The sequence below is a fragment of the Bufo bufo genome, chromosome 4, assembly GCF_905171765.1.
Source record: "Bufo bufo chromosome 4, aBufBuf1.1, whole genome shotgun sequence".
Taxonomy (NCBI): domain Eukaryota; kingdom Metazoa; phylum Chordata; class Amphibia; order Anura; family Bufonidae; genus Bufo; species Bufo bufo.
In genome coordinates, this window is record NC_053392.1 from 458,891,063 (window position 1) to 458,904,920 (window position 13,858).

The 13,858-nt window shown below is 40.1% G+C and overlaps 1 protein-coding gene across 1 annotated transcript in view; it reads left to right on the forward strand.

Annotated features, from left to right (window-relative positions):
* Window positions 1-13,858, forward strand: part of FNDC1 (fibronectin type III domain containing 1) — a 218,668-nt gene that overhangs the window by 184,418 nt on the left and 20,392 nt on the right. Inside the window, exon 15 of the mRNA XM_040429455.1 lies at window positions 13,602-13,710. Coding sequence (XP_040285389.1) covers window positions 13,602-13,710 — 109 coding nt within the window. The remainder of the gene's footprint in view (window positions 1-13,601; window positions 13,711-13,858) is intronic.

Below are 13,858 nucleotides of genomic sequence, written 5' to 3' on the forward strand. Positions count from 1 at the left end.
CAATGGTAATTCATTGCAGTCTAAGGGACAAGAGATCTAGCAATCATTTGTTAAAATCCCCTAAGGGGACTTAAAATATGTGTAACAAAAAGTAAAATAAATATATATATATTTTTTTTAAATATACAAAAATTAAAATCGTACTATAAATGGTTAATTAATACCAGCTCTGCCGCCACAAAGTCCAAACTGTATTTGTTGTATCGCTGCATGGTTCGTAATTACAAGGGTTAACTGCCAATACCCTATATGTTGCAAGAAACTAGTAGTCAGAGAAACCGAAACCGCGCTGACATAAAACAAATACAAAAAATATACGAAACACAACCGGTACTTGCAGTGATATGGTCTGAGTCCTGTTCCGATAATGTAAGATATTCAATAAAAATGTTTTGTGCAGTTATAGTATAATGATACTCATACTTATTGACCTTATAATAAACATGTTACATAGTGAGGGATAGCTCCAAAGGGCTGGTTACTATGGAGACGGATGCCTATAAAACCTCAAGCAGTAAGAATCACACTTATCCCTGATGAAGGAATCCAAGTATTCCGATAAGCGTTGGAAGTGTGGGCTCAGGATGCATCCGTAGGTACGAGCGTGTGACGTCACACTGAAGGCCCGTTCTCCTGTGAACAGCAGTGCGGCTTCTCCTCGTGCGCGCATGCTACCGGATAGTGATACCTCATAAAATAGTTATTAAATAACATTCACTATATGTCTACTTTATGTCAGCATCATTTTGTAAATGACATTTTTTTTTTTTTAGGATGTTAGAAGGATTAGAATTTTGAAAGTAATTTTTCAAAATTTCTATAAGATTTTCAAAACTGACTTTTTTAAGGACCAGTTCAGTTCTGAAGTCACTTTGAGGGCCTTACATAATATAAACCACTCATAAATGACCCCATTTTAGAAACTGCACTCCTCAAGTTATTAAAAACAGATTTTTACAAACGTTCTTAATCCTTTAGGTGTTCCTTAGAAATTAAAGCAAAATTAAGGTGAAATTTAAGATTTTAATTTTTTGGGCAGATTTTTCATTTTAATTAATTTCATCCTGTAACACATCAAAGGTTAACAACAAAACAAACCTCAAAATATATTACCATGATTCTGCAGTTTACATAAACCCCCCATATCTAATTGTAAACCACTACATGGGAACACAACAGTGCTCAGAAGGCAGGGAGCGCCATATAGTTTTTGGAGGGCAGATTTTGCTGGAATAGTTTTAGGGAGCTGTGTCCCATCTGAAGGGACCCTGAGATACCCTAGAAAGAAAACAAACAAAAAAAACTCCATTTTGGAAACAACACACCTCAAAGAATTTATTGAGGGGCAGAGTAAGCACTTAACGAGCGTTTCATAGATTTCAGAAATACTTTGGCAGGGGGGCAGAGTAAGCACTTAACAAGCGTTTTCATAGATTTCAGATATACTTCGCTGTGAAAATGAAAAATTACATTAGTACAAGAAAATGTAATTTTTTTTTATTTTCACAAGGGGTAACAGGAGAAAATGCACCGCACAATTTGTTACCCACTTTCTCCTGAATACGGCACACCCCATATGTGGTCGTAAACTGCTATATGGGCGCATGGCAGGATTCAAAAGGAAAGGTGTTGCATCTATATTTCCTAATGTGGAATTTGTGGAAATTGCTTTTAAGGGCCAAAGCTTTTTTTTTTTATGGAGCTGTGTGAGGCCTTTTTTTTTCGCAGGACAGGCTAAAGATTTTAATGCTACTCTTTGGGAGTACATATAATTTATGTGCAAAAATTGCAATTCTCTTAATGTTTTTTATTTTTTTATGGGGTTCCTCATGAGGTACATATGATATGATTATTCTACTCTGTGGGTTGATACAGTTATGGTGATACCAAATTTATATAGTTTTTTTTATGTTTTACTACTTTTTTAGCATAAATTCAGTTTTGTGTTAAAAATAAATGATATTTTCAATCACCCTATACTAACATCCATACAATTCTTATTTTTTCACCAATGTAACTGTGTGAGGGCTTGTCTTTTGCGGGACAGGCTGTAGTTATTATTGGTATGACTTTGGGATACATATGACTTTTTGATAATTTTTTTATTCATTTTTTGGGATGTGAAATGTGCAAAAATTGCAATTCTGTCCGTATTTTTTAATTGTTTTATATTATTATATTTGATATGATAATTGTAATCTGTGGGTCAATATGGTTATGACGATATCAAATTTGTATAGTTTTTTTTCATGTTTTACCACTTTAATATCATTAAATAACTTTTTATTAAAAAAACTTTTTTTTTTTTTCCGCATTGCCATAACTTTTTTATTTTTCCATCAACATATCTGTGTGAGGGCTTGTTTTTTGCGGGATAGGTTGTAGTTTTTATTGGTATCATTTTGAGGTACATATGACTTTTTGATTACCTTTTATTTTAATTTTTTGGAAGGTGGGGGATCACAAAAACTGCAATTCCATCATTAATTTTTTATTTTATTTTTTACGGTGTTCACCACTTGGGATAAATAATGTGATCCCTTTGTAGATAAGGTCATCAATGAGCAGATATGGGAAAAGGCAATTCATTATTTTTTTATTTACATTTTTGTAAATGATCATTTTTTTTTACACTTTTTTTTAATCAAGTCCCACTTGGATCTTGAAGATCCAGTGGGCCTGATGGCTTTACAGTGCATTGCAATAGTCACCTATTGCAATGCATTGTATTGTCAGTTTTAAACTGCCCGATGGAAGAGAGAGGTGGCACCGATTGCATCTGTTGTAGCAGAGTGTCAGATGTATGTTACAGCTGACACTCTCTTCTTATGGCAGATTCAGGAACTGAGCCACTGTCATAAAAAAAAAATCTGCTGCACAGAGGGGGGAGACGGATGGCGGTGCAGAAGGGGGAACGTGGGGGCACAAAGGGCCACAGATCATACCTTTGTGCAGGCTCTGATCTCCATTGACAGGATCTGTGGAGATCAGAGCCGGTAAACAGATTAATGCTCTGATTGTTTAGTCTACACAGATTAACCAATCAGAGCGATCACTGACAAGGGAACGCTCTTATTGGTCCCTTACCAGCTGCTCTTGTGTCTCCTCTGTCAGAGAGAATGGAGACTTTGGGGCTGTGACACATTATAGTGTTACAGCCTCTGGTAAAAGTTTGGTTGTAATTGTACACCTAGGTGCGCGAACTTACTGCTCACCAGGTGCGCAAAGGGGTTAATAGACTTTTAGCATTTGTAGTAAGATATTAAGATGTCAACAAACAGATTTAGCTTTCGGCTACTTCTAAAGTTTAACCCTTTAACCCCTGTACAGGGATCAGGACTTTGCTGCAGGGGAATGACAAGGCTGCTTCCTTCTGGGCTCTGGCTTTGTGTCAGGTAAAATCGTAGATAGTGACAGGCCAAGGTCAAGGCAGGTCAGACCGGGCAGCTATGGGTCAATATGAGGGTCTGGCAGAGGTCAGGTCAGGCAGGGGAGGGTCCCAATACAGGAAATGGGCAGAAAGTCATTATACAGGCAGAAAACAAACACTTCACACCTTTGCAGGCTACTAGTATGCTAGAAAACCTATTGCTCAGACACCTTTCCACAGGGCAAGGTGCCTGAAAAGGGTATTCCCATCTTGGTAACCTCTGGGACCCATGCCTGTACTTAGAACGGAGCACGCAAAGTGTCGGAGGGCGCACAGCACATGCTTGGCCACCCTCCATTAATTTGTATGGGACTGCTGAAGCCCCATAGAAGTTGTCCAAGATGGTAACACTCCTTTAAGTAACTCAATGGGGCCAGCCATTGAAGGGTGTGAATTAGGGCACACACTGGCCCTTTAAGACCCAGAGGGAATGCTCATGTGCCCTATAGGCAGAGGAAGAGACCCAGTGGCCATACCTGCTAAGATGAGGGGAGCAGGATGCCAGTCCGTGCAACCGGGACAGGTGAGCAGAGCAGCTATGGCTGTGGGCGACTGCTGTAACAGCTGCTTACATTACACAGTATAATGCTGGAGTGAACAATAAAGGCTCCTCTAAATTTCCACATTATGGCCATAGAGCCTCTTCAATACTTTCACAAGCCTCTGATTTCATGCAAACATTTTCCTAGTTGGGTTCCATACGAAAAAAAAACAAAAAAACATGGCATGCTCCATCAGACTCCCCTTTAAAGGATAACTGTCACATTTAGACCCTAATTTCATTTTTCAGATATGTAGTTACTAATAACATGATATTCCAGAATCAGTTACTATTAGACTGACTTACCCCATATTTAATAAGATTCAGCCCTTAGCAACCAGTCTGCATAAAACTGCAATTTCATTATTCAGTTAAGATGGCCGCCACTGCCCTCACCCTGAGGCTAATCCCGCCTGCCCTCACTACCCACAATGCATTGAGCTCCTCACATGCACTAGCCAGTAACAATAGCCCCCCAAAAGTGTCAGTAACCAGAGCCCTCCCCCCTAAAGGGTTAATCTCCTGCAGCACAAAGGGGTCCTCTTACCACATGTTGCTTTTATTTATACACTGAGCAGATGGCAGATCTCCCTTCCCTGGTCTGCGCTGCTCCAACTCTGCATTCTCCAGCTCTGCTGAGTGAGGGAGCGTCTGCCAAGCACAGGGACAGGGAGAAGTGCACACAGCCCAGGCACTGTTATCAGCTGCTGGGGAGGACCTGGCTTTAATCATTTACTTACAGTCCCTGGCTGTCAGTAATGTGACCCTGCACGCTGCGTGCTCCGTCTATCAACAGATAGACGCCTAGCTATTTTAAGCACAGGTAAAAGTAGACAGTACAGGGAACAAAAATGTGGAATTAAGGTTTAATTGAATACACAGTGAAAAGTTGAAATAGGGCCACCAAGGTGATATTAATCACCACAATCCAATACTCAAAAAAAAAATAATAATAATATGACTGTTATCCTTTAAGCATTATTTCTAGGTGAGACTATCTCCATAAATACAGCCCCTAAACAAGCCTGTATAGCAGAAAATGGAAGCCTATCATACATGTCCATATACACAGGATGGCCTTGTGCATGAACCCAAACTCAGATTTTCTCTTTAGTTTCTCCTTAAAGGGATTGTCGCATCTCACATCTTGATGGCATGTTGCTAGGATATGTCAGAGAGATGCAGATCCACCTCCAGGAGCTGCTCCTATCTCTAGAACAGGCCCTGGAAGATGCGTACTAGCAATATGCCATGAATATGTGAGATGAGCCTATATGCTATGCATTTGTATTGGATAAAAACTTGCATTTTGTCTTATATTATTACCTTTTCTGATAAAAATTCCACATAGATATTGATTTATTTTAATGCAACCACATAAATTGAATATATAGAAGCAGAGTGTATATGGGAAAAAAAAAAATGGACGGACATCTGTTTTCATGTTATTTGGTCACAGTTAGGAGTTCATTTCCAGCTACTGCAGATGGAAACTGAAACTGATCCAGATGTGGAGCACATGTACGTGATTGTTAATAATACATTGGTTGAAAAAGAGTCTTGTTAAAATACACGTTGCTCCAAAACTAACTTGAGAAAGAACATTGTCCCATATTTTGAATGTGAGAGTTATAGAATATACTGCTGGTTACATAATTGCCAATCTTTCTGTAATTTCACGCTCTTTGTATGGTATATTCAACTTCTATACATAGATGCCCTTAAAAACAATTATAGTCTATGTAGAATGTAATTTCCCAACAGCTGATACTGTGATGTGATGATAAAGTCCTCCAATGTTCCTTTCTGTAAATTATTTGCGGACATCTTTACCCAGTGAAACAGTGTATAGATTGCATTTTATAAAGTAAATTAAGGAAAACATGAATAATTACTGGATTCTCTCTTCTCTCTTTACTAAAAGGAGTGGGATCCATTGTAGAAAAGCAAGTAAATTTTAGACCAAATCTCAAAACTGTTGCTAGTACCCTTTCAGTCGTTTAAACCGACATTAAAAATACAAACCAATAAATATTGGAGAGGTGTATTGCTCAAAGTAAAATCTAAAAGAGCAAGCTTATCTAGCGTGACTAGAACAATAAAATAAAAAAAACGATTTATTTCAACACTTAAAAGAAAGATTTTTTTATATTCTCTTTTTGTTGGCAAAACGTTATACAGAATAAAGTGACAATAAAACAGCAGTACAACATAAATGTGCAGCAGTTTGCTGGAAGGTGAGAAGCATTTACACAACAAAATCTCATTCTCCTAAAATGTCTGCAATTACACAAGAGTTCCTGAAAACCTGCTGACTAATCAGTAAGATACCTGAGAGGACCCAAAGAGGTGGGGAAGGGAAGGGAGGAAAAAGAAAGTGGGGAAGGGAAAGGATTAAAGACCTAGTACTGGTCCCTGTCAAGGCAGGGACAAAGCTATAGGTGGTGCAGAGGTAGCCAAAGATGCTTTTTCCACATAAGAAGACACAGTATTATAGAAAGTACATGCTGGTCAAATAACACCTCTGGTTGGAGGGAAGGGGTTAGGTCAAGAATTTGACATGGGGGCGGGTGCCGTTTAAATTTTTGCCTCAGGCAGCACGAATGCTATGTGCTTCCCAGCCCCCGGCAACAAAGCCCTTAGGGAAGCGGGTCCAGGCTGAACTCTTGCACCAGGGCCCATGAGCCTTTAGCTACACACCTATGTGTGGTATTGATTAAAATACATAATTACATCAGAAAAATTGAAAGGTATTGTGTATCTCATTTGTGTTAGTAAGTCAAGTCTTCCATGGACCCCAGGCCCTCAGGAATTTCAAACGGGTGTTGGATTCCCAGTGTGCTAATTGCTTAAATCTAAAGAGCTGGTCGACTTTGTCAATCCAGGCTTATCGTGTAGATGGGGATGTATCCCTCCATAGTAAAGGTATAAGTAAACGATCTGCTGGGATGAGCATAGTGGGTAGGTTATTATTAGCTGGGGTAAGGTTAAAATTAGGACACCACAGTAATACCAGTTTGGGGTCCAAAGAAATAGTTGTAGAGCAAATACAGTTACTAACTGTCCCTACCTCTGTCCAAAAAGGTATGAGGGAGCAGGTCCACCAGAGATGTGATAGGGAGACCCCCCCATACCGCATCTCCAGTACGTATACAGGGAGTGCAGAATTATTAGGCAAGTTGTATTTTTGAGGATTAATTTTATTATTGAACAACAACCATGTTCTCAATGAACCCAAAAAACTCATTAATATCAAAGCTGAATATTTTTGGAAGTAGTTTTTAGTTTGTTTTTAGTTTTAGCTATTTTAGGGGGATATCTGTGTGTGCAGGTGACTATTACTGCGCATAATTATTAGGCAACTTAACAAAAAACAAATATATACCCATTTCAATTATTTATTTTTACCAGTGAAACCAATATAACATCTCAACATTCACAAATATACATTTCTGACATTCAAAAACAAAACAAAAACAAATCAGTGACCAATATAGCCACCTTTCTTTGCAAGGACACTCAAAAGCCTGCCATCCATGGATTCTGTCAGTGTTTTGATCTGTTCACCATCAACATTGCGTGCAGCAGCAACCACAGCCTCCCAGACACTGTTCAGAGAGGTGTACTGTTTTCCCTCCTTGAAAATCTCACATTTGATGATGGACCACAGGTTCTCAATGGGGTTCAGATCAGGTGAACAAGGAGGCCATGTCATTAGATTTTCTTCTTTTATACCCTTTCTTGCCAGCCACGCTGTGGAGTACTTGGACGCGTGTGATGGAGCATTGTCCTGCATGAAAATCATGTTTTTCTTGAAGGATGCAGACTTCTTCCTGTACCACTGCTTGAAGAAGGTGTCTTCCAGAAACTGGCAGTAGGACTGGGAGTTGAGCTTGACTCCATCCTCAACCCGAAAAGGCCCCACAAGCTCATCTTTGATGATACCAGCCCAAACAAGTACTCCACCTCCACCTTGCTGGCGTCTGAGTCGGACTGGAGCTCTCTGCCCTTTACCAATCCAGCCACGGGCCCATCCATCTGGCCCATCAAGACTCACTCTCATTTCATCAGTCCATAAAACCTTAGAAAAATCAGTCTTGAGATATTTCTTGGCCCAGTCTTGACGTTTCAGCTTGTGTGTCTTGTTCAGTGGTGGTCGTCTTTCAGCCTTTCTTACCTTGGCCATGTCTCTGAGTATTGCACACCTTGTGCTTTTGGGCACTCCAGTGATGTTGCAGCTCTGAAATATGGCCAAACTGGTGGCAAGTGGCATCTTGGCAGCTGCACGCTTGACTTTTCTCAGTTCATGGGCAGTTATTTTGCGCCTTGGTTTTTCCACACGCTTCTTGCGACCCTGTTGACTATTTTGAATGAAACGCTTGATTGTTCGATGATCACGCTTCAGAAGCTTTGCAATTTTAAGAGTGCTGCATCCCTCTGCAAGATATCTCACTATTTTTGACTTTTCTGAGCCTGTCAAGTCCTTCTTTTGACCCATTTTGCCAAAGGAAAGGAAGTTGCCTAATAATTATGCACACCTAATATAGGGTGTTTATGTCATTAGACCACACCCCTTCTCATTACAGAGATGCACATCACCTAATATGCTTAATTGGTAGTAGGCTTTCGAGCCTATACAGCTTGGAGTAAGACAACATGCATAAAGAGGATGATGTGGTCAAAATACTCATTTGCCTAATAATTCTGCACGCAGTGTAGTAGTTCTCTTGCATTCTAATACACCTATTAAACCCATGTGAGTCAGTAAGAATAAAAGCTTTTTCAGGATCGGTGAAAGTAACTTTGAGCTCTGATTCCCATTTATGTAGAAAGTACAGGGTGACATGGACAGTAGAGAGTGGTAATGTATGGAGAAAAGGCATTAGGGGGTGATGGAGTGGATATGAGCTGTTCAAGCCAGGATAATGTACTGTACATGTGGGATCATAAGGAAAGGACATCTTCCTTACATCTCTGCTGAAGTTGAGAAGGTGCAAAAAAAAGGGCTGGAAGACACGTGTGGGAGAGATAAAAACCTTTTCTCAATCTGGTGTTCTAGTGGCAGAGAGAACGTCTTTCATGGGAACATTCGACAACAATGCCCCACACACCAGAAGGCTCTTTAATATGGAGATGGAGATGTAGATGTATTTGTAGAAGATTTAGTAGTGTGTCAGGATGAGGAAATTGGAGAAGGTTCGGTATCTTGTATAGAGAAGACCATACTGCCAAAGTGCCCTTCATGATGGGAGAATGGTAGACAGCGGTTGGGGAAAAGGGCACAGACCCAATAGTGTACGCTTTTACTGGGAGAAAAGTAGATGGCATTCAAGGTCAGAGCACAGATTCTGGGTGCTGGGTGAGATTAAAGATAAGCTTCTTTTCACCTGCACTGCCTTGTAGTATAAATGTAAGTCTGGGAGACCAAAGCCTCCAAAAATATTTTCTCTGGTGAGGAAGGAATAGGCAATCCTAGGCTAGACTGTACCCCAAAGGAAGCTGGAGAATAGCCTGCTTACCTGAGTAAAAAAAGTAAGGGGGAGCCAGATTGGTACAGTCTGTAATAGATATAGAAACCTAGGGACTATATAGGGATTAAGAAAGTTCTTCCTCCATATCCATGAAATCAAGTGAATTTTAATGGTTTTCAATTGCTTTCTGATGGTTTGTAAAAGGCGGTATAATTAACAGCAAATTAAGTAATAATTACGTTCATCTGGGTCAGCTGAGATATCAGTCCCAAGGTATCGAATATGTATCAACGGCCAAGTAAAGGGAGTGGACAGCTTTAGTGTGTTGATGTTAGAAGAATGACATGGAATGTTAAGAGACTCCGACTCACTACAGGTGAAACTTGAAAATTTGCATATCGTGCAAAAGTCCATTTATTTCAGTAATGCAAATTAAAAGGAAAAGCATTAATACAGCTTAAAATTAGAATTTTGTGAAAAGGTTTTATATTCTAGGCTCAAAGTGTCACACTCTAGTCAGCTACAGTAATTAATCCATACCCCCTGAGCAAAGGGTACCTCAAAATTGGTTTCATAAGCGGTAAGCCATCATCATCATCCAAATTATACCAAATAAAGGCTTGAAATATCTCACTTTGCATGTAATGAGTCTATCTCATATGTTAGTTTCACCTTTTAAGTTGCATTACTGAAATAAATGAACTTTGCACAATATTCTAATTTCGAGTTTCACCTGTATAGTTAATTTTGAAATTGGAAGTCTTGAAATATAGTCTCTAGTCTGCAAAAAGCTACCTGGGGGTTGGAGGACATGATTAGCAGATCATCGGCAAAATGCTGCAGTCATATGGGTATGGGAACCTATTTTAATCTCTTGGATCTGCAGGTGAATACACTTGTTGAATACATTGTAGTAAAGTCTCCATCACAATGATAAACAAAGCAGGGGACAGTGGGAATCCTGGTGGGTGCCATTGTGTATGGGAAAGAATGAGGATAGAGTGCCATTAATCTCTAGTCTAGCAGAGGTAGTAGAATAGACAGAAAATAATGCTTTAATAAATATGCTGTCAACAGGAAAGCCAATATAAAATGTCAGCTAACCCTGTTAAATGCTTTGTCTGCGTCTGTACTGATGAGGGCCAATGAAATGTGGGAGCATTGCATATGATTAATCAAATGGATTAAACAAACTGTGTTTCCTTTGCCCTGCGGCCAGTGACAGAAAGTAGAAATAGCAGAGATGTACAGTAAATGGAAAAATTTAAACTTTTACAGAATTTTTTCCCACAAATATATATGGTACATCAATCCGCTCATAACATGGTGCTTTCGGATTGCATTGCATTTTTTGGTGATAGGTCCTCCTCCTCCACCGAGTATCACATGGTTACATAGTTACATAGTTAATATGGTTGAAAAAAGACATACCGTAAGTCCATCATGTTCAACCAAGGGATAGGAGGGGACACGAATTTTAGAAAAGAGAGTGAGACACAGATTTCTACACATTTTATAAGCATTAATGTCATTTACTTTTAAGAATTTATCTAGGCCCTTTTTAAAACTGTCCACTATTCCTGCTGTGCCCATGTCCTGAGGTACACTATTCCACAGATTCACAGTTCTTACAGTAAAGAAGCTTTAACGCCTCTGGAGACTGAACTTTTTCTTCTCCAGGTGGAGGCAGTGCCTGCTTGTCTTTTGATGGGATTTTACATGGAACAGCTTTTCAGCATATTTTTTATATGGCCCATTTATATGTTTGTATTGGGTAATCATGACCCCCTTAGATGTCTCTTCTCAAGACTAAATAAATGTAATTATTTTAATCTTTCCGCATAACTAAGACCCTCCATGCCCCTTATCAGTTTAGTCACTCTCCTTTGTACTCTCTCCAGCTCCAGAGTCCTTTCTATGGACTGGTGCCCAGAACTGAAATGCATATTCTAGATGAGGCCACACCAAAGCTTTGTAATGTGGTAATATTGCATTCCTATCCCATGAGTCCATGCCTCGTTTAATACATAACAATATTCTGCTAGCCTTAGAAGCAGCTGATTTACATTGTATGCTGTTATTTAATCTATGATCTACAAGGACTCCCAAATCCTTCTCTACAAGTGACTCTCCCAGTGTTACATCACCTAGGATATATGGTGTTCTGCCAGATTCCTATACCTGGCAGAATGCTATACTTTTCATCAAGGCTTATGGATAGTGCGCAAGTATTGAAGATGCACAAGTAATGAAGACGTACATATCTTTTAGATCTAAGGACCTGGTCTGAGGATATAGGGGTGACCAAGGCCATATGTGGCAAAACAGAATGAAAGGCAAGATCTAACAGAAGGCCATAGTCCAATCCATCTATCGCTGTTTAAAATATCTGTACTCACAACCGGCAGGACCAGGTATGCAGTAAGATAATCCAGAGAGTTTTTGGGCCTCAATGAACCACCATGTCTGTCTCTCGCTTCCTTCTTGGAGGACATGGTTGTCCAGGAGCCTGGGTTAACAAGGAAGGAAGAGGATCTCTCTGGTCTGCCGGCATTCATTCATGATGGCTAAACCGAATGAGTAAAGCTATGGGGCTATGGCTTCAGGTGCAGACCTCTATGAATTCTCTCAATAACAATGCAGAGCAAAGCAAAACTTTCCTTGGCAGCCTGTGGCAAGGCGCCTGGCACAACTGACTCAGGTAGGCCCCGTAGCCTAATATTGCATCTGCGGCTCCTGTTTTCCTGGTCCTCCAGTCAGAGGAATGCTTTTTTTTGTAGGCCAAAATGGCCTCCTGGGTTGTCTCTAATGCCAACACTCTACGGCCGAGTGGCAAGAGAGCCTTTTGCAGTACATCCTGGAGAATGGAATTGTAGATTAGGGGCCAACTGCCATGCTGTGCAGCTCTAAAGCATCTGATACACTGCCGGTCTCTGAGTCATCTTCTTGGCTTGAGGAGTGAGAGCGCCCAGGCACCATCTTGGCTGGGCTGGAGGCTGGTGGTGCAGTTTTTGCTTTTTGTCCTATTGGAGTGACATCAGTGGGTTCTCTGGGCTTATCTCTGCCAATTTTGCCCATTTTGGTTCAGATGGAGGACGTTGAGAGGGGATAACTGGCTAGTCCTAGCAAAGAGCTCAAACGCAGGCAACTATCTTGCAGTGCGGTAAAGCTCCGCTCCCAAAACATCCAAAAGTAGCCATAGGTATTTGTTTCGTGAATCTAAAATATGGGTTCACTATAATTACACATGTCCCTACAATGAATTGTGATTAATCTGTAATCAACATGACTAGAATTTCATTCTACACATTTCAACACATTTGCATGTCTCATCATGGTTAAACAATGGCACATAGAATCGGAACAATGGGGTGCCTGTGCGGTATGATACATTCAGTAGCGGTGTCTGGCTATAATATTCAGCCACAAAACACCATGTTTAGAAGCCCTTAATAAACCCTCTGATCCACCCCTCAGAGTAATGTCAGACAAATAGGCAACCAATGGGATAGTGAGACTAAGGCATGACATCACCCATCAGTCAACCTATCCCTAATGCCAACGGAGGGTGCCACTACCAGGTCTCATGGTGTCCAATCTTAATATCCATAGAGCCTCCCATTGCATTACCTTACTGTCAAAATCACCACCTCTTAGTGACAGACCCACCAGTTATTTGCCTTGAAAGGGGGCTCACTTCCATGACACTACCTAGAGTGGTATGAGACAGGGTTGCCTTTCTCCAAGTGAATGTCGCTGGTGTTTTCCTTGATTCTCTTAAGGGGCTCTCTTATTGTTTTACCCATATATAGGGTGGTGCATCTGCAGGTAAGTAGCTAGATCACACCTTGTGTGTCGAAATTAATAAATGCTGTCATTTGCAAAGCCTTCAGATTGATATTTTCAATTAAAAGTCAATTTAAAATCTCAAAGAAGGTATAAAATGAAAGAGTTTGTCTCAATTGGATGCAGTTTTCCTGTGGGCACTGGTAGAGTTTTCTTTCCTCACATCTTTGTCCTTCTTCTCCCAATATATCACCTACACATCATATAGAGAAAAAACTAATAGTACTGCAGTTATATAGCTTATGTAATTTCTCACCAAAAGATAGCATTTGAAAATTAAAATACTGAATGTCTAATTTTGTTTCCCAAATAGGATACTTGGTTTATAGCGCATCTTATGATGATTATTTGAAGAATAAGTGGTCTACAGGCACTGCAGGAAGCAGCAATTTCCCCATTGAAAACTTAAAACCAAATACAAGGTATGTACCCCATATTCCGTTGGAAACCATTCCTAAACCATACCTAGTGACCAGGCATGAAAATGCTTTAATTATTGTCTTTTTTTCTTTTTTGCTCCTCTGCATTTCGGTGGCCATAACTTAATTTTTTTTTATTGCTGTAGCGCTA